The sequence below is a fragment of the Apostichopus japonicus genome, chromosome 2, assembly GCF_037975245.1.
Source record: "Apostichopus japonicus isolate 1M-3 chromosome 2, ASM3797524v1, whole genome shotgun sequence".
Taxonomy (NCBI): Eukaryota; Metazoa; Echinodermata; class Holothuroidea; order Aspidochirotida; family Stichopodidae; genus Apostichopus; species Apostichopus japonicus.
In genome coordinates, this window is record NC_092562.1 from 14,388,231 (window position 1) to 14,416,015 (window position 27,785).

The following is a 27,785-nucleotide window of genomic DNA, read 5'->3' on the forward strand; positions in this document are numbered from 1 at the left end:
TGCTCGTGGCGAAGCTACATTGGTTTCTATAGTAACTAATGTGGCTTTTTACTAGTTCTGTATACCCATGCACGTGTTTTTGTTAGTATAGGATACATCGGAGGTCGTTTCGTTTGCATTCGTTGTCCAAGTTCTCGATTTTGTTTTTTCTATGAAGATACACTTTATTGCCTACTCTAATCAGGGAGCTGCTACGGTTAGAGTTGCTCTAATGAAGTAAATCAAGTGTATAGGAGACGGAGATTTTCATTTCGTTAATATATCAGAAATGACTAAAACACGGTATATGATGAAGGTCTTTATAGTTAGACTATAAGGACATGTTACATATAGGCTTTATGAAAAATACAAATACTTAAAACGTTCTTACTCCTTAATCTTCAATTAATTGCGTAATTAGCGAGAGACAGAAGACGATACATAATTTAATTTTTTTTATAAGTATATTATTTTGAGAAAAAAAAATACTGTATGAGATATTTGAGTAAATTGCTCTTAACTAGGGAACAAACACAAATTGTTGCATTTATTTATAGCCAGCACATGATTGATTCCAAGGACAACTCATGTCTTATTATCAATAGTAATTCCAGAACACTTGTAACGGCACCCACCCCCACCCCAACCCCATCCTAACCCCCACCCCACCCCAGAGACCAGCCTGCTCTTTCCCATCCCGATCTACACTCGTCCGACCATTTGAGTGGCCAGCGAAGTTATGCTGTCTGTTACAATTGATCTATGTTGGCGTCCAATACACGAATATTTACATTAAAAGTGAATACCAAATTTGTAAATACGTCGATATTAATATGAAATATGAAAAATAAATGCTTAATAAGGGACACCATTCCCGAAGCATTAATGTCATGAATTCCTTTGCTACTATTTTAATTATCGTTAGCCTCAAATGAATTATTGAAAAAGCTATGAAATTTCATGGCGTAGATTTAAAAAAATGGAAGTAGTTCAGGCGCGTAGCAAGGAATTTGCCAAGGGAGGGGCGAAACTGTAGGCAAACTATCAGAGCCGTAGATGCGGCATTGTAAACTACCTAAGCGTAGCGCCACCATGTGTTGGCGCGAAGTGTAAAAGAAAATGTTGGCTGAAAATGCCTCCCAGATCGCTGGAAATGGCACTTTCCAGGCCTTGTAAGTTGCATCTTGGCATTTCCTCTTTTGAAATTACTAGCGATACCATAAAAACATTTAAAAACATTAAAAATATGCTCAAGGGGGACGACTGCCCCCTCCCCCGCCCCCCCCCCCCTTGGCTACGCGCCTGAAGTAGTTGCATATGAATGTATCCTCTTACCCCTTTACTCCTCACCAATCTCACTCAAATTATATTCTACATTCATATCAAGTAATCTTCAAAAATTCTCTTAAAGAACGAAATTGGAGATGTAACTCGGGAGAGTCTTCTGTCCGTATTGGGCAAGAGTGGCATTAACCGTTCTGATATGACCTTCGATCCTTTTATGCATCTCATTAGAGAATGGGTCAAAGTTTAAATCTGATCTCTTAGTACCTAGAGAGACTTTGGTAGGTTCCGTCGAAGGGTATTCTTGAACAGCGCACGCTATTCGTCTAACGTTCAACGGCTGGTCGAGAAATTCTAGCATTCTGAGCAGCTGTTTTGTTGAGTCTTCTTGTAAATCTTCGTAGTTTACAACAATCAGTCGTTTGGATCGTCTGATCCAGTTGGTTGCAGTAGCTAACCATTCAAAGGCAGACTTGTCGACAAATGAAGGCCAATCTATATATGAACGAATAACAAACAGACCATCAATGGGAGAATTGAAGCACGATATATCGTTTCAGTTATTCCGATTATTTCCAAAACTTTCTTGGTTTGAACATGTTATTTATGTGGGTTAGAACATTTACGACCGATGAACGTATATATCTCCTCCAAACTGTCCCAGTTAGGCTTAAACATATTTATTAGACCCTATTTGATCGATTTTCTACTCCATCCCTCCATGCCCTCGGATTCGTTCACATATAAACCCGATCATTGACATAGAAGAATGATTGTATGGTATTCATCCTACCTCTCCCACTCTCCTCTTTTCTCTTTTCCTTTTTCCGTCTCCGCACCTCTCCCCTTCATTTCCCTTGCTTTTCTTTTGAGAAGCTGATTTTCCTTTTGAGGCAACATGGTATAAGCTCCCCCACCCCTCGCGACGTAGAAAACCTAACAAAGTAAATTATAACAACAACACTAAGCTAATCTCACTTTTACCTTCGCTCTTCATAAACTCGATAGCTCTTCTCTGCCTGTCGACGTCCGAGGCATACATATATTTATTGAAGACTTCAGTTACGATGGCTGTATACGGATTTCTTATTAGGAGAATAGCGCCACTAGTGAATACATCTACGTGTCTTACTTTGAAGAGATGTGTCATCTGGCATAATGTTGTTCTAGAATAATACGGTAATTGGTCACCCAAAAATGCTGTAATAAGACAGATTAATATAACGTGAATTTTATAAATGAGTTTTATAATTGGACAGACGACAGAATAAACAGGGAAATGTCACAAACTTAAAGAAGCCTAACTGCATTGGTTGTCCCCCTCCCCCTATCTCTCCCCTTACCCCTCACCTTACCCCTACCCCTCCCCTAACTTGGGAATGAAATATGTTCACTGGAGGATACTAATATTCATCACCGTAGGCCTATACATATAATGGGGATAGAAATCTGTGAAGGAAACGTGGTAGATCTGTAGACAGTTGGTATAGTTGGCAGTTCACTAAAAATAATATAAGAATGATGTTATCATTAGGGTCTTTTATCAGGACACCAACAGGACCAACAATTTAGAAGCTATTAACAAACGCTGCTATAATTTTAAAAAATATGAAGGAATCATCGTTTTCTTAGAAGTGGCTAAACCGTTTCGTTGCAAGGCCAACGTGAAGTAAAACGGCGTTTACAATATAAACCGACATAACTTATATATGTATGTATATATATATAGTTCTATATATATATAGTTCTATATATATATAGTTCTATATATATATAGTTCTATATATATAGTTCTATATATAGAACTATATATAACTATGTATATATATAGAACTATATAGTTCTATATATATATATATACATATATATATATGTATACTATATAACTATATATATATATATATATATATATAAATATATATATATATGAGGCTATATATGGAGGCTGAAAGTTTTTTCACTGTTCTTGATTTTCCAACTCATTAAGATTTTCATTTACATATATATATATATATATATATATATATATATATATATGTGTGTGTGTGTGTGTGTGTGTGTGTGTGTAGTTTTATATATATATTTACATATATACATATATATATACATGGCTGCAACCAGTGACTACGTCTATTATAGTTGACATTTTGTAAGAGTTAACTGTGAGAAATAGCATACTAAACATCATACCTTCTGATCTGACTGCTATTTGCCCTTCTGTCTTTGAAGCAACACTTCCAGTATAGATACCAGTTGAGCGTTCCAAGAGTCGCCTAGTCCAGGCATTTCCAGATCCAGGGAAACTTGCCAAAGCAATCAGTGGCATGGAATTCTTCGGCCTCAATGACATTTCGGAACATCTAGTATCTACGTCAGAAATTGTAAGGAAATTAATCCATTCAAAAAAAAAGAAGTAGGTCGAAACAACTATGATCCATAATTTGGGCATTTTAACCCCTTTTATTTACATTCACACATTCTGTTATTAGTAACATTCATCCACTGCAAGTTTTACTGGAACTCTCCGAGGACAGACAATACGGGACATAACCATTGTCAGACAGGCGCGTGGCCAGGAATTCGCCATGAGAGGGGCGAACCTGTGGGTTCAGAGCCGTGGATTCTGCGTTGAAGACATAGGTTGGCGCTACGCGTACAAGAAAATTGTGGCTGAAAATGCCTCCCAGATCGCTAGAAATGGCACTTCCCAGGCCTTATAAGTTGCATCTAAGCTTGAAATTACTAGCGATATCATAAAAACATACAATAAAATATGCTCAAAGGGGGCGGTCGCCCCATTCTCCCCACCCTCCACCTTGGCTACGCGCCTGTTGTCAGAAAAACGTCCATTTCCAGCATCCGCTAGAATGGTGACAATGAGGCAGGGGTAGGGGGGACGTTATAAGGCTATAGGCAGTGGCGTCGCCAAGGGGGGCCAGGGGGCACGTGCCCCCCCCCCCTGGAAAACCTAGTGCCCCCCCCCTGAGTGCCCCCCATCTGAGATTTGGGTTGGTAAAAAAATATATTGTTATATTCAACTCCCATCATCTGAGTTGGTTTTTCATAAGGACAAAGAAGCACAGTAATTCGTATTTTCTTCAAATGAGCTGCGAAAAAATGAACAAGTTTATCCTTGAACGTCGGGTATCGAAGTCGTAACCCGCGCCATCACAACAGGTGTCGATATTTACATTGAATGTGTCAGTGCTCACGCCATACCAGCGGATATACAAGTCCGCTTCGCGAGCTACATGACTGTGAGAAGGGAGGGTACTGCAATATGTTGCCTTGGTCTGAGGTTGACAGGTTAGGAGCTGACGAAATGTGAGGGTCCGCAGGCACCATACTTGCCTATATTTGTGGACCCATATATTAACCCTGTTGTGTAGGGGGTGCAGAGGTCATTTGAGGTCAGATGCTTGTAGGAACAAATGGCGAATGTTCACACCTGCATACTGAGCCATACTCTGTGTGTGATCAAACTTTGGATTGCATGGTGAGATCCCTGATAGGAGCCAATAACGATGCTGGAACCTGTTACTTCTTAATAGATAATGGGCGAAAACGAGAAGGACAAGAAAGGAGTCGGGGTCATGCACACATTAATTAAACAAATGCAGGTTCTATTGATAGGGTTAGGCATAATATCGACAGCATGTGGTTCATATCCTCTGCAAAATTCTGCGCCTTGTTAAAATCATTACCTCAAAAATAGCAATTTCTGGAGATATCTTCAGATCGAATTTAGCATCAAATGTGGCAGCATTTTGCATCTAGCCCATCCTCCGTATGCGAAAATTTTCCAAAGGGGAGGGGGGGGCAGTGGCGGCGGAACCGGGGGGGCCCCTTACTACACTCAAAAACGTCTTTGCGAGTACACTACGAGTAATAGCTACTCTCTTAAAACACCATCAAATATACAAATTACAATGTTTTTACAGACTTTTACGTGCAATCTGAGAAATTGCAGGCTTGAGACCCATATTTTAGGGCTAGGTATTCGCAGCATAAAACACTCGGGAAGTGCCGTTTCCGGCCATCTGGGGGTTTGAAAAACTCAAAATTTTCTTGTACGCTCCGCGCCAACCGATGGTGGCGCTCCGCTTAGATAGTCTCTACACATTAGCCCCCCCCCCAATAATTTTCCCGTTCCGCCGCGCCTGGAGGGGCACCCCTCCCCTTAGACCCCTCCCCATGACATTGATCCGTATCCACCTAAGTGCCCCCCCATCAAATGCTGGTGCCCCCCCTGTGCCCCCCCCCCCAGACTGAAAAGTCTGGTGACGCCACTGGCTATAGGGTTTATAATACTTTCCCTTATTATATCCTCTCTGGTATTATTTCAATCACTGGAATTATTTATAAATCATATAAACGTTTACATTTCTAATCAAATTTGTTAACATTCGTAGTGCAGGCATACATTACCAAATCAATGAACACATAGAGAGAGAGGGGCCAGGAAGGGGTCCATGGTCCCGCACTGAGTTACATAACGAGTGAATCCAAGCCCCTGTAAGGGTTATATTTCATTGTTACCCTTACCCAAAACTCTTGTTCTGTAGAGCGAGAAGACTTTTAAAGTCCCGCCACAGTGGTACAACGGATTCCCGGAACAAGGAGCATCACACATGGTGGTAGGCAAATATCGCAGATTTCTAACAGGTCCAGTAAATATGACACAGTGGCACTTAGATCCATGGAGAAGGCCCGCGTACGTATGTCCCTATAAATAAAAAATGAGTGAAGGAGTGTTAGCTCAGTGGTTAACGCCGGTGCCTTTCAATCATAAGGTCCCCAGTTCGGGTCACTCCCAGATTAATGTCTGTCGTCCAATTACAGAGTTGTTGACAATTAACAATTCATAATCATGGACGTTAAATATGAAGGCAAGAGGCTGACTTCGGTCAGCTTGCGGTTATGATAAGCCAATGAGGCTTCTTCGCGAATTCCTGCTTGCAGGAGGATCTAATATACATACATAATACATACAATTCGACTTACATAAATTCCTGTCGTGTCGCAAGACTTTTAAAGTTATGCATACAGTTATAAATATGGGTAATGAATATGCAAATTGTACCAATACTGTTGACCTTTGACTGATTTCCTGTAGAACCGGATGTCGAGATTCGCATATATTCCTTCGTTCAGATAAATTTGTAAATACTTTTAGTAGTTTCACATCGTGAGTGAACCTTGAGTGTGAGTAGTTCCGTGGTGACCATTTTAGCCGATTAAAGAATTATTGGTGTGAAGAAGACCCTTAAATGTATTTATACCTTTTTATTACATTTGGTAAGACATCTCTCGACAGTCATCTTTGGGCTGATTTCTTCGAATACAATCGTTAAGTTGGTTCCAATGTAGTTAAATAAATTGATACATCCTCGATATGTACCCGGGGCAGCTGAGAAATTAGACCACGTTTGGAATGTTTGACCAAATGCACCACCTATTGAAGAAGAAAAAATGACCATAAATAATAAAATAGCCAGTCTGGTGGGTGACCATATATACAGGACGATCAATATTCCTAGTCTTGCATGTGGAATGCAGGACCCTGCTATACGCAGATGTGTATCACCGCTGTACAAAAACAGACAGTGACGTCAGTTATTTGTACAACATCTTACAGTGAGTGAATAGTAACATATAGCAGCATTTAATTTCCCAGTGCCATTTTATTCCGGAACTTCCTAGTGTCCTTACGATAAAGTAAGGATTCCCATACTCAAGATGGATCCTAACCGAATGGTAACATATATAATCTAACAATAATTCCTTTTCGTAAATATTTAATATATAATATATTGATCCTAATAATATCAAGACCTCTATCGCTATTTTTTCCCCTTTTCTTTTGGAAGCTTCATTATATACATTGCCTACAAGGTTCAATAGTAGAATCAAAATACTATGAGACTTTGATCCACTTCTAAGAGAAACGTCCTGAGGTTTATCACCGTAAGACTATTTACGAATACATTAAGATTATACTTATACTATACCAATATGCACCACCTTGCACCAAAGTCATTTGCTAGCGCCGATATAAAGTTAATACCCAGATTCTTTCAATCTTAAGGTCAAGCAAATACTGTAGTGACCGAGCAGTAACAGAACAAACTAAAACACATGCAACCAACAAAGAATGACACAAGACAAGTTGACAGCTTGGATGCTGGAGGAGCTCTGGTTTGTATTATCCTCTTGTAACATCATCTCCAACATACATAACAAATTAACACTCACATAAACCAACACCCTAGTATAATACAATCCTATTGGTAGGTGGAAGACCACTGACCACTCCCACTTGGTCATTCCATCTCTCACAAACATCTACACCTGTATAACATGTGATATCACACCAGAGTGTGTGCACCTGGGTACTCTCCAATTGACCTGGCTATAACAACTTCCAAACATAACTCAAATTACAGTGTAAACAATAGACAGAATACCAACAATGCCATAGATGGCTATCCTCAGTGGACTAGAACAAACAGTGACCAGAACAGTCTAATAAATGCCAGCAAGTACAAAAGACTGGCCAAAGATAGGATAAATAAGCTAGGACCCTACAATACAACACCAAAAGGTAGCTTTTAAAGATGAGATTCTCAAGTATTTTCAAGCCTAACTGAAAATATTATCCATATATATATATATATATATATATATATATATATATATAGGCCTATATACTTACCGGACACCAGTTCACCGTAGTACTGCTGGCTCCCTTCTCCGGCATGTGCATGTCCCTCCTGAAGCAACCGGTTGGTCCTCCTCAAATACCCCTTGCGATCTACATTTTTCCTTATCTCGGCGAGGAAAAAAATCGGCACGACGAGAGACAGGCTAAATAAAGAAAGACATCCCGCCAACAAGTTACCACTGATTCTATTGGTGTTTACCATATTGCCTGTCACGCATAATATGTCCTGCAAGTAGATTTCATAACGTATGTGCTTAGTTTGAGTCAAGAGTCAAGTATTTAACACTATGTACTCTCCGAAATACCTTTATCTAAACACTATATGGTATACGGCCTTGCCCCTTGACTGAGTGGACTGTGCATGGCCCTAATCAAGCTTTAACCGGGAAAGGTGGATCCAGATAAAAGGACGTCAAACACTAAGGATCGACAAAACGGTATTTGAATGGATGATGGGTGAAGAAAACAAAAATCAATAACATTCAGAATAGGAATAGTAACTAAGGCTTAGGGAACAGTCTATGGCTCTGACGTCACTCTCCAATCTGGAAATCGTTCGCACCACATCCTCCCTTTATTACAATTCAATTTGGTTTCCAGACAAAGGGAGTACACGACAAAGGGAATTTTATAGGGGGATTAAACGCATTAACATTTTAAGGTGATGTTACACAGATAACATTAACTGACCTACCGATTTTACTGAACAATATAATCCTGTCCGAGCTGATTGTCGTTATCTCTCAGTTATTAACACATAGTTATGTCACCATGGAGATATGATACTGTCATATCAGACCTTCTGTGATCAGAAATTGAAGGCGTATTACGTACGTTGTTGAAGTTGAAAGCGTAACAAGCTGTTGGTTAGGCCTCATCTGAAGTATGCTGTGCAGGCTTGTAACCCATGTTTTGCCATGGATAAGGAAATACTCGTAATGGTTTAGGGGGGGCTACTAGGATGATTAAAGAGTGTTCCTTATGATAGGCGGTTGCAACTGTTTAATCTCACTACACTGGAGCTTAGGAGGTTACGTGGTGACTTGATTCAGGTTTTCAAGATTGTGTATGGTTTTGACAATTTATCCTTCACTAACTTGTTCATGGTTGCTAATAGTAGTTGTACCAGAGGTCACTGTCTTAAACTCCAAAAGTCACAAAGGAGGATTATTATTCGGCATAACTTTTTTTCTAATAGGGTTGTGAATGAGTGGAAGGGTTTGTCTGAGAAAGTTGTACTTGCAAGTAGTGTGAATGGGTTGAAGATTGCTTTGGACAAGCACTTTAAGCATTGTAATCGGGTCTGAGTGTTTGTGTCTTCAGTTCTTTCTCTCTCCTATAGGGTTCTTGATGGGGACTGAGTGTCCCTCCTGATCACTTTTTCTACTAAATTTAACTAAATTATTGCGTAACACAACGCTAATATTTATGACATTAAAAAATCCTTGTCCAATTTTTCAAACCCTCATGCATTTAATGCCTTATGGCAAAAGTATGATTTTTATGAAGTTTTAGTGATATTTTGCATCTGACAACAACACAATGATTTATCATTTTACTGTGACAATTTGATTTGTAAATGTTGTTATTTTTCTTGATTACATTGTAAATTATTTCTTCATATTTCAATGATACTACTGCGACAAATGTGTTTTATTTCGATGAAATTCTGGATACTGATGATATTGGTAGCTCAGCAAAGATTTCTAAATGTATCACATATCAAGGGATTTACCACATATCAAGTTTATTACGTAATCACATATCCAGGCTAGATCAGCAAGAAGATAATGATAGAAAAGTAAATATAATGGAAGATTAGCTACCATGCTGATGTATGTATGTGTGTATGCGAGTGTGTGTATGTATCTATGTATTTTAGATCTTCCTGCAAGCAGGAACTCGCGAAGAAGCCATCATTGGCTTATCAAAGCCATAAGCTGACCAAAGTCAGTCTCTTAGATTCATATTTTAACGTCCATGATTATGAATTGTCAATTGTCAACAACTCTGTAACTGGACGACATATACATTAATCTTGGAGTGACTCGAACCGGGGACCTTATGATTGAAAGGCACCGGCGTTAACCACTGTCTGGTTGTCTTGATAGTCTTGTTAAGACCCTATATGGTGGCATACTCCTATTAGAGTCTATATCAATCCGCTCGATTGTTCTCCTTCAGGAAAAGTGCCAAAAAGCAGCAGGAGAACATCTTTTGTGACCTGTTATCAATCATAATCTAGTTTTTTGTGGCTTTCATGTTGAAGAGCATGAATGGAAGCTTACATGTGGTGAAAAAATTGGGTCAATTGAGGCAATTGTAGACCCCTTTAGGCTTCCCAGGAGCAGCGTAGGAAATTTGTTTACCACTGAGTGAAGAGGTTTGTTTACAAGTGACGAAAACTTCCGGCTCGGATAGCAAAAAATTTTCACGGTCAAGGTACGGAAAATTGATGGTGCCATGAAAGGCCAACTTGTCAGCTATCCGGTGATGGGTAGCGTTAAGCTAGTGAAAACTTCTATCTAGACTTAGAGACCACATTACTTTTGTGATTTAGTGTGTAAGTCAATGGGGCTTTTAATGGGCGTATGCTACCATATAGTATGAACAGTTATAGTGTACCTTCTTTTTCAAGAAGGAATTTTGCCCGCAGCTATTGCTATACTGCCCAGAGAACGCCCGCGGCAACGCTTTCGATATATACTCCTCGGGCATGTCAAAAACAGTGGGCAAGCACATTCGTGGTAGGCAGAAACGGACTCTGAGGCGCATATATAGTTGCGCGCGAGAAAAAGAGTTTTACAAACGACTTGGCCAAGTCTACCATGATGACATTACAGACCACTAACTTTGATTCACTTCCCGTATTAAAAGGAAGGGTGTCTTCAGTCAAAAATAGGTTAACATTCAATCACAGATATATCAAATTAGGGACAAGATATTGATGTGGGGTTTTAAACTTATATTATGAAATATATTTCTCTTTTTCGTTTCTCAACAAGGAAAACTATGGAGTCACTTTTACTGACCTTCCAAGATTACTACTCAAAAATGTATATTACATGCCAATGTATATTACGAGTAAAGTCCCTGGGATAAATCTTACGGCACGATGTATGAATTAAGCGTATCTAAGCGTAGCGCCACCATGCGTTGGCGCGAAGCGCACAAGAAAATATTGGCTGAAAATGCCTCCCAGATCGCTGGAAAACTTCCCAAGCCTTGTAAATTGCATCTAAGCATTTTCTATTTTGAAATTACTAGCGATATCATAAAAAAAATATATGCTCAAGGAGGGGGCGGTCGCCCCCTTCGCCCCCCCCCCCACCTACTTGGCTACGCGCCTGGTCACATATCCGTAGTCAATGCATGCTAAGTTCTTCAATACCTCCCTTATTTACGTTCGGGGAAACATTTCATACTGTAGTTTGATTTTTGCTCCATTATCTGCCATCGGAATATCCCTTTAACTTTTAACATATGTTGCTAGCAGTTTCACGACATTAATGCTTGCATGTACAATATTAACCACCACACATCCTCCGGTCTGGTTAAGTATGGTCAACCACTATCATTCCTAAGAAGAAACGACATTCTTTTGACCATCGGTTTTCATTTAGGGGATAAATACGAAGGGAACCGGTCTTAAATTTGATTTGAGACCGATGATGACGTCATCGAGGAGGCTGAGCGGACCGAGGCGATAGCCGAGGTCCGCTGCCCTTCTCGATGACGTCATCAGAGGTCTCAAATCAAATTTAAGACCGGGTACCCTCGTTTTTATCCCCATTCATAAATGACCCTCACAAATGTTAGAAAACCGCATTTTTTCGCAAATTTTTGCTGATCTGTATTTAATTCTCCTAATGCCTCCCTTGATCTTTTTCCAGAATGACGTAATAGTAACCTCATTGTAAAACAGCATTTTCTTCCGACGAACATTAAGAGTGAAAAAAATACGAATGAAGCAGTGTCGTTTGGTCTTAAATTTTTGTACTTTTATCCATTCAAACACTAAAAAATGGAGGCAAATGCAAATTAAATAAGTACAGATGAACAAATTTCTAAAGATAACATTGTAAAACGTTTTTTTGACCTATCAGGTCAAATTGCGCAATAAACAGATGCTGAGTTGTGTGTGTTCTGGAAAGTCCGTAAACACTACAACACAGTTAGGATAGCAACGTTGCTTGTTGCTAACAATCTTTTGAGTAGAACTCGTCTATCCCTGGTCGGTACATGAACCGTTCAAATAAACGTTTACTGGACCTGAGAATGAGCAGTTTTTGAAGAGGTTCCGAGCTCCATTGTTCGACAGGTGTTTTTGTAGTAACCGCAGTGTTATTGCGAGTCTGAAAGATCGTTAGGCCTAGTCCCTGGTCAGTAATGTCATTACTGCTAGTAGTAGTAGTGCTAACGTTATTGTTAGGCTTAGCAACAAGGTTTCTACTGTTACTAGTGTCAACATTGGACGCTTTACGCTTCGGTTCTTCGTTGAAGCACCTCGATAAGGGTGCTGACATTGACTCTAGCCCAAAATTAAGCTCAAAATGAATCCCTAAGTCATTCATGTTACTCGAAGTATTTAGCTGGATGATTTAAGAAGTACGTACAGTGTGTATTGAGACTCTGTGTGTGTGAAAACATATACAGTACTACTGCTGTAACTGATTGAAAGTAGGCTATATATACTGTACAGTGTTCTTTGCAATTTGGAAAATTTCTTTGCCCATAAACATATTTGCATATACTCATTGCATGTCTTCATTTCTTTTAATTATGACGTCATGATTGCCACGGCAACAAACCAGTGTTTGTCTAACATTTCGATCCTGAAGCAATTCTCCTCTCTATACACTCGACCAGTCTCGAATCGCATTCGAGACTGGTCCAGTATACAGGAAGTTTGTTTAGGCATTTATGAATGCAAAGTAACTTATGTTATAAATCATAAGCGTATGATTGCGACGTAGGAGGGGGGGGGGGAGAGTCTGAGCGGACCAGGAGCCTATGCCACTATCCCGAACCTCTTTTTTTAATCCTAGGAATGCAGTCCACGACGTTATTCGATCGTTCAGCTAGCGAACGGACAGCCAGACAATCAATTCATTATTGCTTGAATCTTTTTTTTTTTTTCTTTCTTTTTTTAAGGATATTTAGTAGAAATTCCCTATAATTCGATAAAGTTTTGAAATTATACTGGACATGAAACAGACGAACTACCAAGATATATTCCATGCCAATGAGAAAATTTGACATTATTTAAGAAACTCGTCGAACTTTGGGGATAAGAAGTCGAAATTGCGAGGAAAAATATATAAAAAAAAATAAAACAAATTTCGTCATAGAAAAAAAAAGTCATAAATCTTGAGATAAATTACTCGTAACATTCTGATAAATCAACATTTTTATTTTAAAAATATATATGTAAATTAAAAGAAGTAAAATCAAGGAAAAAGAGAAGATAGTACCTTGGGGGATGGGGAGGGGGGGTGAGATGTTAAGCTTAATTCCGGTGTACGAAAGTCTATGTTTTGAGAATGTCGTCGTAACATGACAGAATAAGGACAGATTTAAAGTTAACGAGACGACATAGCTGAATACAGACACTTCCCCTTGAAGTGCTCAATGCAGTTCCAAACTTAATATCGGAAAATTGTGTTATTTTGAAATTTGAGACTATAGTATTCTCATTTTTTGAAATAAAAAAAACTTCACTAGTAAACAGATTTTAGTACCAAGATTTCCAAAAGCGTTACAAATCAGGATTTTTCAAGGATTTTCTAGTGACAAATATTTCTGAAACTTATATTGAAAAGAAAAATATTCCAAACTGCTAGTTGGAAATCGCCATCTTAATATTTTGCTCCTAACTCGATATGTGATTGATTGAATGTAACCTATTTTGACTGGGTAAACCCTCAACTATACTGAAAGAAGTTGGATCACAGTGGGGGATATGTGATGGCATCTGGGGATATGTTCTCCCGCTAGCTTTACTCAGGATATTATTTCCACCCACGCCTCCCTTAAAAAAAATTGATTTATAATTGTAACCTGACATATCATTAACTGGTAGGTCGCGTGGTCAAACTGATTGATAGTACAAGTTCAGTTTGTTCATACCGTTTTAATTTTGAATAAATTTGACATCATTTGAATCTAAATATCATTTGCATATTTATAATATGTGTGTATGTATGTATATGGGTGTGTGTGTGTATGTATGTATTTTTAGATCCTCCTGCGAGCAGAAACTCGCAAAGAAGCCATCATTTGGCTTATCATAACCGCAAGCTGACCAATGTCAGTCTCTTAGATTCATATTAGACGTCCACGATTATGAATTGTAAATTGTCAACAACTCTGTAACTGGACGAAATATACATTAATCTTGGAGTGACTCGAACTCGGGACCTTATGATTGAAAGGCACCGGCGTTAACCACTGAGCTAACACTCCTACAGTGGTGCGCGCATGGGACGTGGTGGAATGAGGGGAAATCCGACCCCCCCCCCCCCCGCATCCCGGACTGATTTAGATATAGGGGCCGAAATCATATAGAAAGACCTTGTAGAGGCGAATCAAGTATTTTATAAGTATGGGTGCTGCCCTGGAATCATTGAAGCCGTGTACCCCAGAGAGAAGTAAATAATTTATAGACGCCAAGTGATCCATACTGGTGCATAGTTAGACCACAACTTCTGAGCTATATTAGAAGCTGGAACGCAAGGTTATGCTTATAAATACTTCATGTGAGCATCAAAGGGAGAGGCAATGTAACCTGTATATAAGTAATAGATCCTCGACTGAACCATTTTCCTCGGACTGAATCATTGCCGCACGCCCGACTGGCGAGGAGAGTTTGGGATCACCCCCCCCCCCATCCCTCTACCCTTTATTTCATTTTAAACTTCATACAAACACTCCACTTAATAAAATTTAAAATGTATTTAAAATGTAAAAAATATATTCGATTTATATTATAACAAAATATTTAAAATGAATGCTAGTTTATGTATTTATGTACATCACCCCACCCCACATCCCCTCCCAACCCAATCATCCTTTCCATCCAAGAAAATTGCTCAAAAACTACAACAAGCAAAAGCAACATTGCTCATACAGAACGCAATTATGTTCAACACATTGCAATATGGCTGACAAAAATTGCGAAGTACTATACTACTGATTGGATAAGCAAGTGTCGTGAAGAAACTTGTTTAATAGTGACATTATTTGCGCTCTTGTTATGGACATGACTTGAGTTTGATTGAGTCCTAAGGGCAAAGATGTTAATACTCCTGCTTTCAATATGACAGAGATACTGCGATGGGAGTAATGTACAGCTATGGGCAACTGTGAGGGATCTGGCCGTCTCATCTGGAATTCTTTGGATGTACTATTGCAACTGAATGGCACCTGAAATACGGTTTCGACTTGCTCTACTAAACTAAAAATGTCTACTAATCCATCTGACAAAAACTGAGCAAAACATAACATATCTGACACGTGAGGTTTACCTACAGCTATAAAAGTTGGATTGGACTGCCACTCGACTTCACCCATCAATCTCGCCACACGAGTATAATCGTTGCTGGTGCCATATACTAACGCTGGAACAATGCCTTCATAGATGGTAAATGAATCCTTGAAAGGTGGCGAGCAAGCTGGAAACTGAAATGGTAGCACGTCAAAGTCGGACATCCAACCCCCGCCCACAGTAGCCATGGCGACGTATCTCAAAAAGCAAGACATTTCGTATTCTTTTCTATTTATTGTTGGTAACTGTTCAAATTTCGCTCGAAGACTCAGGTAATCTGGGTGTGTCTTCGCGTCCTCTTCGCTAAGTATACGAGGATTCCAACCGGCCAATGTCCACGATTCTGTCCATATTTGTAAGATTGCCGCCTGTATAATGCGCTCTTCTTCAGCGATCGCATTAATCTTTTGGAAGTAAGTATAAATGACACAATTCGTATTATTAGAGGAGGTAATATCGTCGCTGTGGTAGCCTTTGCGGTCTGCGCGCATCTTGTGTGTAATATCGTCCCTTTGGCGTCTTGTAGTACATTCTTGATAGCGCGATGCGAGCGTATCCGGCGTTAAGTCTAACTCTGGGTTTTGCAGCTCCGAACTATCGTGAAGATTCATCGAGTAACCTAAAACACAAAAATCGATCGCGTAAAGATTGGTCAACTTTGCCCAACTAGCTGGGTTGTAGTGTTTAGAACAATCGAGCTGAATCATTTCAGATTGCAAAGAAGATGTGTCCATATTTATTCTGCTGCCGAGGTCAAGGATACTCTGGTTCCAACTTTCAAAGACTAAGAGTTGATCCATATCAAATTTTCCCGAGGAACGGAAAAGCATACCGACTTGTGTTTGAAGATGTTCGTTACTTTCAATGTGAACATCTCCGCCGGGAAAAAGAGATCTTTCCATGAAAGCTTCAAATGACGACGAGGTGACGTCATCAAAGAAAAAGCCCGCCAAATTATTATCAGTTTTATGGTCAATCCACTCTTGAGATAAAACTTTCCAAACGGAGTGCAGTCGTGAACACGGATGACGGACTACGGCGAATTTGTAAAAATCTTGAAAGGCAATCGCGTCAAATTCGTCGATTTTATGGTATCCTCCTAAGGGATGTCCCCCCGTCACTCGTCTTTGATCGTCAAAAAGATATGACGTTTCGATGACGTCGCCACCGGCGAGAGGGATATGAATAAACAACAGTTGGTGCTCTTCTGAGATTTGACTATATTTGGGTGCAATGGGGTATTGGAGGATAGATTTCGATGATCCTTTCTTGCAATATGGATGACCGGCTAGTTTATCAAATCCTGGACCGCAAACCCACGCGTTAGAATTGTCATTACGACATACTTGAGAGGGTGGATTATCTGCGTCACCTTTTTTAATGACCTCTAACGACCAGCCGTTTGGACAGTTTGCCATTAGCAAACCACCGGTACTCGTGGTTTCCACTTGATGATCGGCAACAGTATCTGTGCAATAAAAAACAAATCATAACATCAACCTCAAATTAATATGATAAATATTAGTTAAAAATAATAGTCACTGGTGTTTTTAAAAAATTTCAGAAAATAAGAGAGAAATCATTGTATATATATTTGCCTGCACGATCACAGAATATCATTGGAGGAATCGGAACAACTAGCGGTACAATGTACCGTAAAAAGGGGTAACTTTGGCTGGTTTTAGGCTTATTTGTCGAATAAATAAAGAGTATAATAATAAAAAAAAACACGTTTCTTATGTTAAAAATGAACATTGGCATTCTTAGATATTTATATAGATCAAATTTGATGTAAATATGTGGTGTTCTTAAAACTTATGTGATAAGTAAACCCCAAAAAATGATTTTTACATTTGGGGCAACTTTGGCAGGTATATACAGTACTAAATCAATAGTATAAAAAAAATAAAAAAATATTCAATCAATTTTTTGGACATTGAGGGGGCTGGGATTCGAAGAAAAACTCTCAAAACCAAAAATAATACTTAGAGCGGCAATGGGAGCTTGCACAATATTTATGCAAATTAGCACATTATTTCCTAATTTCAATTGTTTACAAATTATTTCAAATAGTATCTATCATAATAATCATGTTGGCAAAATGTTCTACCCTTTATACCCCCAAACATCACACGAAATCACAATATTGAAACACTGTCGAAAATAGAGGGCAGTCGGTCAATTTAATAAAACCCCTTAACTGCCAATATTACCCCGGGTGCCAACGTTACCCCGTTTTACGGTAACACGCCGGATTATCTTGTAATATTAATATGGGGGTTGGGCGGGCGGATGGAGGAGGGGATCGGAATCTGAAGGCAAGTACTTTTGTGAACACTGTTTTTTTTTTTTTTTTTTTTTTTTGTAACCCGCTAAAAATTGGTTGATATTCATCACATCGCGTAAACGTAAACTAACTTATGTAATTACATTTACTATAAAATTGTATTTTATCTGGGAGGCATTTTCGGCCAAACTTTTCTTTTACGCTTCGCGCCAACACATAGTGGCGATACGCTTAGACAGTTTGCCGACAGGCTTCGCTCTCCCCTTGGCAATTTCCTCGCTATACGCGCCTACTAAGCGTATATGGACATGACGGTGTTACGATACGTGAGTATATATCACGGGTATAGCAAGCCATGTGGGACAAACACCGCATAATATATCAGCGTATTAATTGGAATTTATACGCGTATATTATTAGCCAATCATATGGCTTAAATATATCCGCATATTAATTCGAATATATACACGTATTAATTCGAATATAGACACGTATTAATTCGAATATATACACGTATTAAATAGAATACATATGGGGATTAAATCCAATTTATGCACGGATTAATTCGAATGTACACGAAAACACACTTCCGCTCTTGCTGTGTAAATATATCAACGATAAATATTTTGGCGGGCTTGCGAGATCGCTTCAAAAAGCGAAACTATACGCATGTACAACACATGTATATTCAATTAATACGCGTATATATTCGAATTAATACGCGGATATATTATGCGGTGTTTGTCCCACATGGCTTGCCATACACGGGCCTCTTGGAAGTGTATCTCTACTACACAAGATCAGGGCTTGGGATGTTAAGTATACAATACCGATTACGACGTACATTGTGTTTCTGCCATTATTTGGCATCTATAAACCTCTTTCAACAATCGTAATGTAGCGGTTGATTGATCAGGGATTCTGTTATGTAATTTGAGAGAAACGGTTATTCTAAAAGCGAATTCCATCCGCCGTCGGACTGTCTTTACTATATAGAACAGCATGATTGGTATTCTGGCGAAGAGATGCCTGATAGATAAACAAGTTGGATTATCAACCTGTTTTTCTTTTCCAAAGAGGAAATCTGCTAAAGTGCAAGCCAGGATAAAGTGCGTAGGTTTATTCATCTCAAAATTCCTATCGTTAAAGAACCTTCATTTCTAATTTTGGGCTCCCACAGTCTGTGTACTAGCTATACCCCCTCGCCTTCTACAATTTATTCGTCTACTTTGGGTGATAATTTAGGCACCCGGCATCCACCCCCCCCCCCCTACTTCTTCTACGTCTCTCTTCCTCTCTCTCTCGCTTGCTACACGGCCGAATGTCCCCATATACATAACGTCTTTTTAATGTGGGTCTTACCTAACCAGTAAGTTCACTATCACCTTATAACACCTATAGGAGAGTTAGCTCAGTGGTTTCCGCCGGTGCCTTTTTTTTTTCATACCTTTATTTGCAAACCTTAAAAGAGCTACATTAGAACATATAACGAATTATGGTTGTCTTTATAAGTAAAGCATTACTGTCTTGGTTGTTGAGACTAAAGAAGTGTTTCGCGCAAAAATCTGTATGACTACGATCATCAAGGAAGATGCATTTGTTAAATCAGCAACCGCTAGTCGATCATTAATATCTTTAAAAACTTTTAGGAGTGTTAGCTCAGTGGTTACCGCCGGTGCCTTTCACTCATACGGTCCCCGGTTCGAGTCACTCCAAGATTAATGTATGTCATCCAGTTACAGAGTTGTTGACAATTGACAATTCATAATCATGGACGTTAAATATGAATGTAAGAGACTGACTTCGGTCAGATTGCGACTTTGATAAGCCAATGAGGCTTCTTCGCGAGTTCCTGATTGCAAGAGGATCTAAAATACATGCCATTAAGTTTTTAAAGACCATGGCGACTTTGGAGGAACAAGATCGCATCAAATACCTTTATCAATTTGTTTATCTCAATTGCTTGACAGTATTATGACGAAAATGTGTTCAACACCTCACATTATTTGGAAAATGTTATAAGTCGTACGTATCTTCCAAAAGACCAGCTGCTGTAGAATTTAATATTCCGTATATTATCCGAGGATTTTGTTCTTATAAGCCATTGAAAAGCAATTAATTCTCGTTAAGCCACTGGTCAAGATGGATTCAGTGCCTTTGTTCTCAAATACTCTGTCGAATAGATCGTTGGTAGCTTGACTCATATAATTCTAAACAACACCTATTAGATGTCATGTATATTCCCTACGAAATGGGGAAAAAAAGCGAAAGTTAGGTCAATCTTCAAAAATAATTCCAAGCTTAACATCTCAAACTATAGACCCATATCCATTCTATACCGGTATTACCAGATTATCAGACTTGAGAAAATACAACTTTCACAAAGTACCTTGAAAACTTACTACGAATTGCCCAGTCTGGTTTTAGAGAGAATCATTCATGCGAAACTACCCTCATTAAGATTATTGATAAATGGATGGAAACTAACGACAATGGATACAGTATAGAGCCGTCTTTGTTCAACTTCGAAAAGTCTTTGATCTTGCTATAGGCCTAATCACAAATATCTTGTAACAAATGTGACATATGTATGGCTTTTCCGCGATAACACACTCAAATGGTTCGGAACATACCTTATACAGAAAGGGTGCAAAGTATACGTACATAGACAAAGTTTCTTCTTTTTACCGAATATTCATAGTTTAATTCACCGTTTGAACTGGGATTATAGGACTTCGCATACAAAAGTTACGGTGCCAAATAGCCCCCACAGTGCGGAAAAACTAGGGTTTCCAACAGTGGCGGAGCTAGGGATATTGGTCAGGAGGGGCGAGAATGGTCTGTATAGGGCAATTTCGACATTATCTAAGCGGAGCGCCACCGCCGGTTGGCGCGTAGCGTATACAGAATTTTTCTGAGTAAAGATACTCCCTAGATCGCCAGAAATGACCCTTTCCGGCCTTGCTAATTTGCAGATAAACGAAGAATAAATAGGTGTCATCGCGAAATTACACCAACAAAATGTGACAAATGTCAATATAGGTAGATGAGAGCGCAATAAAAAAGTCAATAATCGCGAATGAGTAAAAAGTGGTAAAGAGCTGAAAAGGGCGCCAGCAGTCCATTTGAGTCCGTCAGGGGGCATCGCCCCCCCCCCCCCCCCCGACTGTATGGACGCTCCGCCACTGGTTTCCAAGTGTACTCTCATTGAAAATGTCCTAAAAAAAAAAATTTCATTTAAAATTGGCGTAAGGTTACCGAAATATATGGATTAAGGCATACACCACCTGAAAGCTAACCGTTTAAGCTTTCAAAATATGGATGGTCCAATATGATTGACTAAATACACATGAGAAGATACAGGTCAAAACACACACAAAATGGCTCTTGCGCTACACAGTTAAAGACCCTCACGGAGTGCCATGAGCGCTATGTTCCGTTATGCAATGGAAGTGGCCTCTGCAGGGTGCCACAACAGGGTTCAATTCTTGGGCCATTACTATTTCGCATCTTTCTTAGTTTAGTTTAGTTTAAAAATGTAAAAAAAAAGGATCAGGAGGGACACTTAAGTCCCCATCAAGGACTCTATAGAGAGAGAGAAAAAACTGAAGACACAAACACTCAGACCCGATTAGAATGCTTAACCTTGTCCAAAGCATTCTTAAACCCATTGACACCTCTTGCAAGTACAACTTTCTCTTAATGACACAGTGGCCCTAAGCCTACACCACTGTCTTGTATAGGCATGTACGCGGATGACACAACATTATATTTATTCGATACTAATATTCAGGAACTAAACATGAAGATACGGAGGAAGATGTTTCTAACATAAAAAGAGTGGTGTATAAACAAAACCAATGGTAATGAATTCAGTAATGAATGTTAACGAAACGATGTTAATATCTTCAAAGCTCAAATTTTCATAAAGCCCACAGTCGCATCATTTTTTTTCTACTTCGTTTTCCTTCATCTTTATATTCTGTTGCTTTTTCTTTCTTGCTTTAGTTTTTGGCTATTTGTTTACCTTAGTTTTACTTTTATGGGCATCGGGGGGAGATTAGCATTCTAGCTAACCGAGTTTTACCCTTCTGTCAAAAGTTAAATAAATATATAAATTACCTGCAACGACTGTTAGTTCACTGGCACTTATCATTCTTGTTATGCTATTCAGTTTAGCGTGTTTTTCTTGGCGATTAATTTTCCCTCCATGCAAGAAGGAACCTTCGTGGTTAAGAGGCAATAATGTTGGTCGTTCCAAGATTGTTAGGTAGAGAACACCGCAGAGGAACAACAAACACAAAAACAAATCCTTGAGATCAATACTATGGTGATATAGTCTTGCCATCTCGGAATGTTCTAGTATGTAATTAACTTTTAACACGAAGTATAGGTCAGTTTGACTTCTGAACGTTTTGGAAAGGCAGTCCAACGAGGAGTTGTGAATCGTAACTAATTCTCAACGAATTCTCCAGTCCAGCGTGTGTTAGTCCCCTCTACATAAGGATTCCTTTCGGCATTATACTGGTCTGGTCTGCATCTGAAGTTTATGCACAGCAAACCACCTGTATACGCGCAATTTAACGACGCACCCCTTTGTTGACACGAAACACTCATTTATCCGTATTAAATGATGCATGGAAGTATCTTATCACAGTACTTGTATCGGCACATTCAAAAGAGCTATCTGTTTTGAGTAGGAGTTTTGCGATGGGACTTTTTGTAGATTAAGTCTCCATACGACCATACACAAAGAAAGCAAATCCGACCCTCTTCAAGGATTTATAGCGGTATACGTGTAGCCCACTGTACTACGATTATTGAATAAAACATTAGAAGGGTTAATCTGGGTTTTTTTCTTATTATTATTCCTTTTGCAATGGTTTATCATCATTTTATTTTAATGCTTCGACGTCGAAGAAGATCAAATATACGTTTACTGTTGGTGTAAACTAGTAAGGGGGATTGCAAGTGGTTTGAAAACATCTGTTTATTCCCTAGCAACCTTGGCATGTGACGAAGTGAGTATGTACTAAGTCGATGGAAATATCGCCTATAAATAATAATGGTCTCATGCATGCGTGGTAACAACATTCGATAAAACAGAGCCTTTTTCAGTGTATGTGTCAATACTGGAAACAGTGTGAATTCATGTTTACCAAAAATGAATCATCTAACGATGCTTGGTTGTCAAAACATTATATCAATATAAAATTGTAGATATTTTCTGGGGGCGGGAGTGGGGGGTTGGAGGTAGTCTAGAAGAATCTCGCGATCCACTTATGGTGCTGATCATTATAATCAAACACTTTAACTGGGACATTCTCAGTCCCCCCCCCATCCCACCCCAGTCCCCTTACATCGTGGATGGTGATACCTGGCAAGTGACACAAGGTAAGAAAAACTTAAGAAATGTACCACATTCAAAAACACTTATAGGAAACGCCTATATAGGTTAAACTTATGGATGGTAGATTCTGAATTCGGAGGATTGAGTGACGGAGTGGAGTCTCTGTGTGTCGGTTATAGGTAGATGAGGAAAGTGCAGAAGTAGACTAGAGACAGGTAAGTATCGTCGATTTCAAGGATAGATCAAATATTTGTATAATATATAGGAAAGAAGAGCTGCCACGATGATACCATAGACCCATTCTACTATATGAATTACATGAATAAGTGGCAGAATTAAGCCAATCGAAATATAGGTAACCGCCAGATTGAGATGGTACTTCCAACTAACAGAGTAGAATATGTTGATGTATGTTATGATTATGATTATGTTTATGTTATGATGTATGTTATGATAGAGTAGAATATTTCTGTGCTTAAATAACAGAAGTGGTGACAGGGACGTAGCTAAGGCATGATGATTGGATGGGGAGGTGGGGGGGGGGTAGTGGCTGAAAATCCAACTAGATGGGTTTTGAAGCCAGAAAATTCCGACTGCTGTCTTGTACCCCTCCCCCCCCCACCCTCGCGATACTCATCAACGATACGGTCAGTGTCAGTCGGACACCCAATCTTTCGCGACTGCACTTTTGTTCTGAACTATTTTCGATATATTTGTATACCCACTGGCACTCATTTCACAAACTTATTAGCCCCCTCCCCCTCCCCCACACCACCCCAGCCAAATATTTTTGTGAAAATTCGTTCAATATGCTGATAACTTTTCGGGCACCTACTGAAAGAAAGATAATATGCAATGTGTTTTTCAGTGGTTAAACTTATATTAGTATTACTTTTAATATTGTAACGACTTCCCCAATAATTATAACCAATATGGAAGGGTAATAAGACGGAAAATGATTGTATGTTATTGGCATGCGATGTAAAAACCGATGCATGCCTATATGATATGCACATTATCATGTGGAACGCTCGAAAAATTTTGGTTATATTTTTCGGGCAAGTCGTTACAGCACCCCCCCCCCCCCCCCACCCATTCAAATTGGGCTCCTACGCATATATGACGGTAGTTCTATTAGGCATTCTTTTTTTGGAGTATTCAAAATCATACGAAGTTTTGTACGGTGAAGTATAAGAATCGCGAGATATATTGGCAAGGAAAACGTGGTAAATATCACTGATTAAAGGTCAATTTTGACTGAAATATTTCAACTTTTAGGTCATGCACAATCACAGGAATAAATGAATAGGCCTAGATAAACTAAAGTGCGACAGTTGGATATTCCAAATATCGTCCATGAGGCAATGCCTGTATACGAAATATCCTAAATCAGTGACGTAGGCAGTTTTTAAAATATGTTAGGGGGGCGGAAAACCGGTGGAGTTTGAGCTGTTGAGTCACCACAAGTAACTTAGTTTTGTAGATGTATGCTACGGTGGCCGAGGTGGTACCTTGAAAGTATCAACTATTTGATATCAAAATTTCGCCTTTTTTCTAAACTGTACGAATGTCAGTTTTTCATCGAAAATTTCCCCTTTCGTGTCAAAAGTTTAGAGAAAAACAGCTAAAAAGTAGAGTCATGAGTTACATGAGTTTATCAGTTGCCTGATTGCCTGGTTCCGCGGTTGCTCACTCCTTACCAATTATCCAACTCATGGGCGCAGATCAGTCTTGGATAATGGTGGGGGACGCGTGTCTGTTCTCTGATACTATAAGCGGTGCGCGACCATAATATGTTGGCGCGTTGCGTACAATACATTTTTGGCAAATATACCTCACACATGGGCGGCGATCCTGGGGGGGATGGGGGGATATATCCCCCCATGAAAATGGGTGGAGGGGATGTAATACACCATATCCCCCCACCAAATGCCAGGGATAAGAATATTTTCATGCCTACATTTATGCATCATCGTGAATGTACGGCTCTTTTTTATCTTCATTTCTCGCCTACCATAAACGCAGTGCGATCTTTTCAAGTAAAGCGTCTTTATAAAGCAAGAATAGTTGACTGTAGGCTTCATTGGCCATATAACAACAAAATGTATAATTGCGCCCACGGTATTGATGTAGTACATATATGCACCCTCATAGTATTCATATCATCGAGGTAAATGAATCTGGAAGATTCATGTCAATTGGGCGCGCGTACCATGCATGGAGGGTCATGTGATGTGTTCCAGGGTGGTACCAAACTGATATTTCTCTGTAGTAGTTCGAAAATAGTGTTAGTGACTTCGTGAAAGATTTGCACCAAGACGGATCGAACATGGGAAGTAACGGCGTAAGAAGGTACTGGTACTTCAGGCCTACGAAATAGTGCTAATATGCTACCGGTAACGTTAGACATGCTGGCACAGAACAAGTACAGATCCTCTCTTTATTTCTATGGTACAGATACATTGGGCTTGCAGCGGGAAATGTCGATGTCTGAATTGTATTTCAAGGGTGAGCGTTTGGTGCTGTGGGGCAAAGTTTAGTTCAGTGCAGCCACGGAATTCTCCATGGAACAGAGCCTAATGCTGCTCAGCCGGAATATAGCTATCACGTTAGGCTACAGGCACGGTTATTGCTAGGTAACGGGTGTCGTCTGCTGCTCTAAGCACGCATACACATTTACGTACTAGTTGGGTGAAATCATCATGCGTAATGGGGAGAGTAAAATATTAGTACCGTCCTGGAACACATCACATGACCCTCCATGCATGGTACGCGCGTTCGCGCGTATTTACTGTGTGATAGTTTCTCCAGATTCATTTACAGGTACCTCGATGATTCATATAGGCCCTATAGTAGGCCTACACACGTACATGTTCCCTCGAACAGCTGAGAATCTCATATTACCAGGGTAATGCTTAATACACGTTTCACCTGGATGCCCTAGCAATCGGTACCTAGGAATGTAACTATGTGTAATTGTGTATTGCATGTGTATAGGCCTATAATAGCCTGCATGAGGCCATTTTCTTCATCGAATAATATAAAAGAGATCTCGAACATTCTAACGTAGCGCCTGAAACAAGATTGACAGGGGCAATTTTCCCAAAATAACACCCGAAATTAAACAAAAAGTATTTTGGATCCTGATTATGAGATATTTCGGATATGATATCCTTATTTTAAAGTTGGGTATATGCCGCTTGGAAACCTCGGTAAGTGCCGTTTCCGGCCATCTAGAGGGTTTGTAAATCCCAAAATTTTCTTGTACGCTTCGCGCAAACTCATGGTGGCGCTACGCTTAGATAGTCAACAAGGTCATATCCCCCCCCCCCCCCACTCGGAAATACGGATCGCCGCCCATGACCTCACAGATCGACGGAAATAACACTTTCCAGACCCAATGATCCTCACAAACCTCCTTAAGTTTTAGATTTCATGGCTTAGAAATTTAGTTTGGGGAAATACATGGGCGTGTGCAGAAAAAAAAAAAAAAATAAGAGGACAACTAATCCAAGTAGACTTTTGTATACGATGGGTCTGGGGTCCTCTCCCAGAAAACAATTATAGACTGCCGCAAATGCGATTTCCGTCCTATATTAAACAACTGTGGATAAATATAATAATATGAGAACTAGTGATAAATTAAGTTACATCCACTTATATGAATGCTGCTCCTACATGCCCGTAAATATTCATCTTAGAAAGCTCATAGGTCTCACAGTACCATCACTACCATGAAACCTCAACTCAAACTAAAAGTTTAATACAATTTGAAATGCAGCATTTGGTCAAGAAAAATTGGTGGGGACACGGTATATCATGTCCCCACCACTGAAAAAGTTGGTGGGGAAGCGTCCCGCTGTCCCCCACCATGATATGCGCCCATGATCCAACTGAATGGGTTAGCATTATACCGTGAATTGCATCCCTTCTTGAAAAAGTGAGGGGACAGAAATATATACATATATCCCTAGTTTCCATAATGGAGGGGGGGTGACAGTGTCCCTCCCACCCCACACGTTCCAACGCTTAAGCAAGTTCCAACGCTTAAGCAAGTACCAACATCACATTCTTTATTATCGATAAGTCAACATTTCATTCACTTAGTTGATATACTTGAGCTAGCACCCTAACAACTCCCTGCTTGGATAAAGGTTAATTATTTTACCTGTAGAAAAAACATCACCATCTCTTGTCATGTGTACTATTCCCTGAGTTCTGTCACGATTTCCATGGTGATAACTCTTCCCAGGAGGTGATGAGGAAATTAGCAAGGTGTCTCGTTGCCTCAGTGGCGGTTTAATTGAATTCCAGACTGCAAAATAGATACCACCGCATAAGAACATACTCTTTAAAGCGAAATTAAGTAACGACCGGTTTCTTACAGTAAAATTTTCCATCCCAAAAGTTTCGCAAACTGTGTGTCCGCGTTCCAAACGTCTATAGTATACATGCAGAGTATGCGTGGTCGTTGTTACAATATTTCCACAGACACGACTGATGCATGTTTACTCTCCACAGAATAAGAGAAAAAACAAAGAAAAAGAGAAGCCTTATGCGGATAAAGTAACATTGGTGTCCATTCCGAACTTCTAAAGGTCTTGTATATTTTAAG

The 27,785-nt window shown here is 39.5% G+C and overlaps 2 protein-coding genes across 3 annotated transcripts; both read right to left on the minus strand.

Moving 5' to 3' along the window:
• Nucleotides 1–653: 653 nt before the first annotated feature.
• Nucleotides 654–8,366, minus strand: LOC139979149 (sialate:O-sulfotransferase 1-like). The gene is made up of 6 exons (XM_071989857.1): nucleotides 7,979–8,366; nucleotides 6,546–6,718; nucleotides 5,809–5,989; nucleotides 3,454–3,630; nucleotides 2,248–2,463; nucleotides 654–1,758 (listed from the first exon to the last, which is right to left on the minus strand). Exons 1-6 carry the CDS (start codon nucleotides 8,187–8,189, stop codon nucleotides 1,385–1,387), a joined length of 1,332 nt encoding a protein of 443 aa, XP_071845958.1. The 5' UTR covers nucleotides 8,190–8,366; the 3' UTR covers nucleotides 654–1,384.
• Nucleotides 8,367–13,368: 5,002 nt separating this feature from the next.
• Nucleotides 13,369–27,586, minus strand: LOC139979168 (uncharacterized). 2 transcript variants are annotated; one of them, XM_071989893.1, is made up of 2 exons: nucleotides 27,339–27,586; nucleotides 13,369–17,001 (listed from the first exon to the last, which is right to left on the minus strand). In XM_071989893.1, the coding sequence occupies exons 1-2, from the start codon at nucleotides 27,568–27,570 to the stop codon at nucleotides 15,176–15,178; spliced, it is 2,058 nt and encodes a 685-aa protein (XP_071845994.1). In that variant the 5' UTR covers nucleotides 27,571–27,586; the 3' UTR covers nucleotides 13,369–15,175. The 2 variants fall into 2 exon arrangements, with proteins under 2 accessions (XP_071845994.1, XP_071846003.1); XM_071989902.1 differs by lacking the exon at nucleotides 27,339–27,586 and adding an exon at nucleotides 21,943–22,419 and having other exon boundaries at nucleotides 13,377–17,001.
• Nucleotides 27,587–27,785: the final 199 nt, after the last annotated feature.

Bases quoted from the DNA above. Each gene is read 5' to 3' on its own strand.
- LOC139979149 (XM_071989857.1), bottom strand. From the start codon at position 8,189: ATGGTAAACACCAATAGAATCAGTGGTAACTTGTTGGCGGGATGTCTT. The intron at 5,990-6,545 runs GTATAAATACAT...TTTTATTTATAG, and splicing joins TTACCAAATGTAATAAAAAG to GGACATACGTACGCGGGCCT. The intron at 2,464-3,453 runs GTATGATGTTTA...GTCTTATTACAG, and splicing joins AATAGCAGTCAGATCAGAAG to CATTTTTGGGTGACCAATTA.
- LOC139979168 (XM_071989893.1), bottom strand. From the start codon at position 27,570: ATGGAAAATTTTACTGTAAGAAACCGGTCGTTACTTAATTTCGCTTTA. The intron at 17,002-27,338 runs GTAAAATAATTA...TTTATTGCACAG, and splicing joins TGGTGATGTTTTTTCTACAG to ATACTGTTGCCGATCATCAA.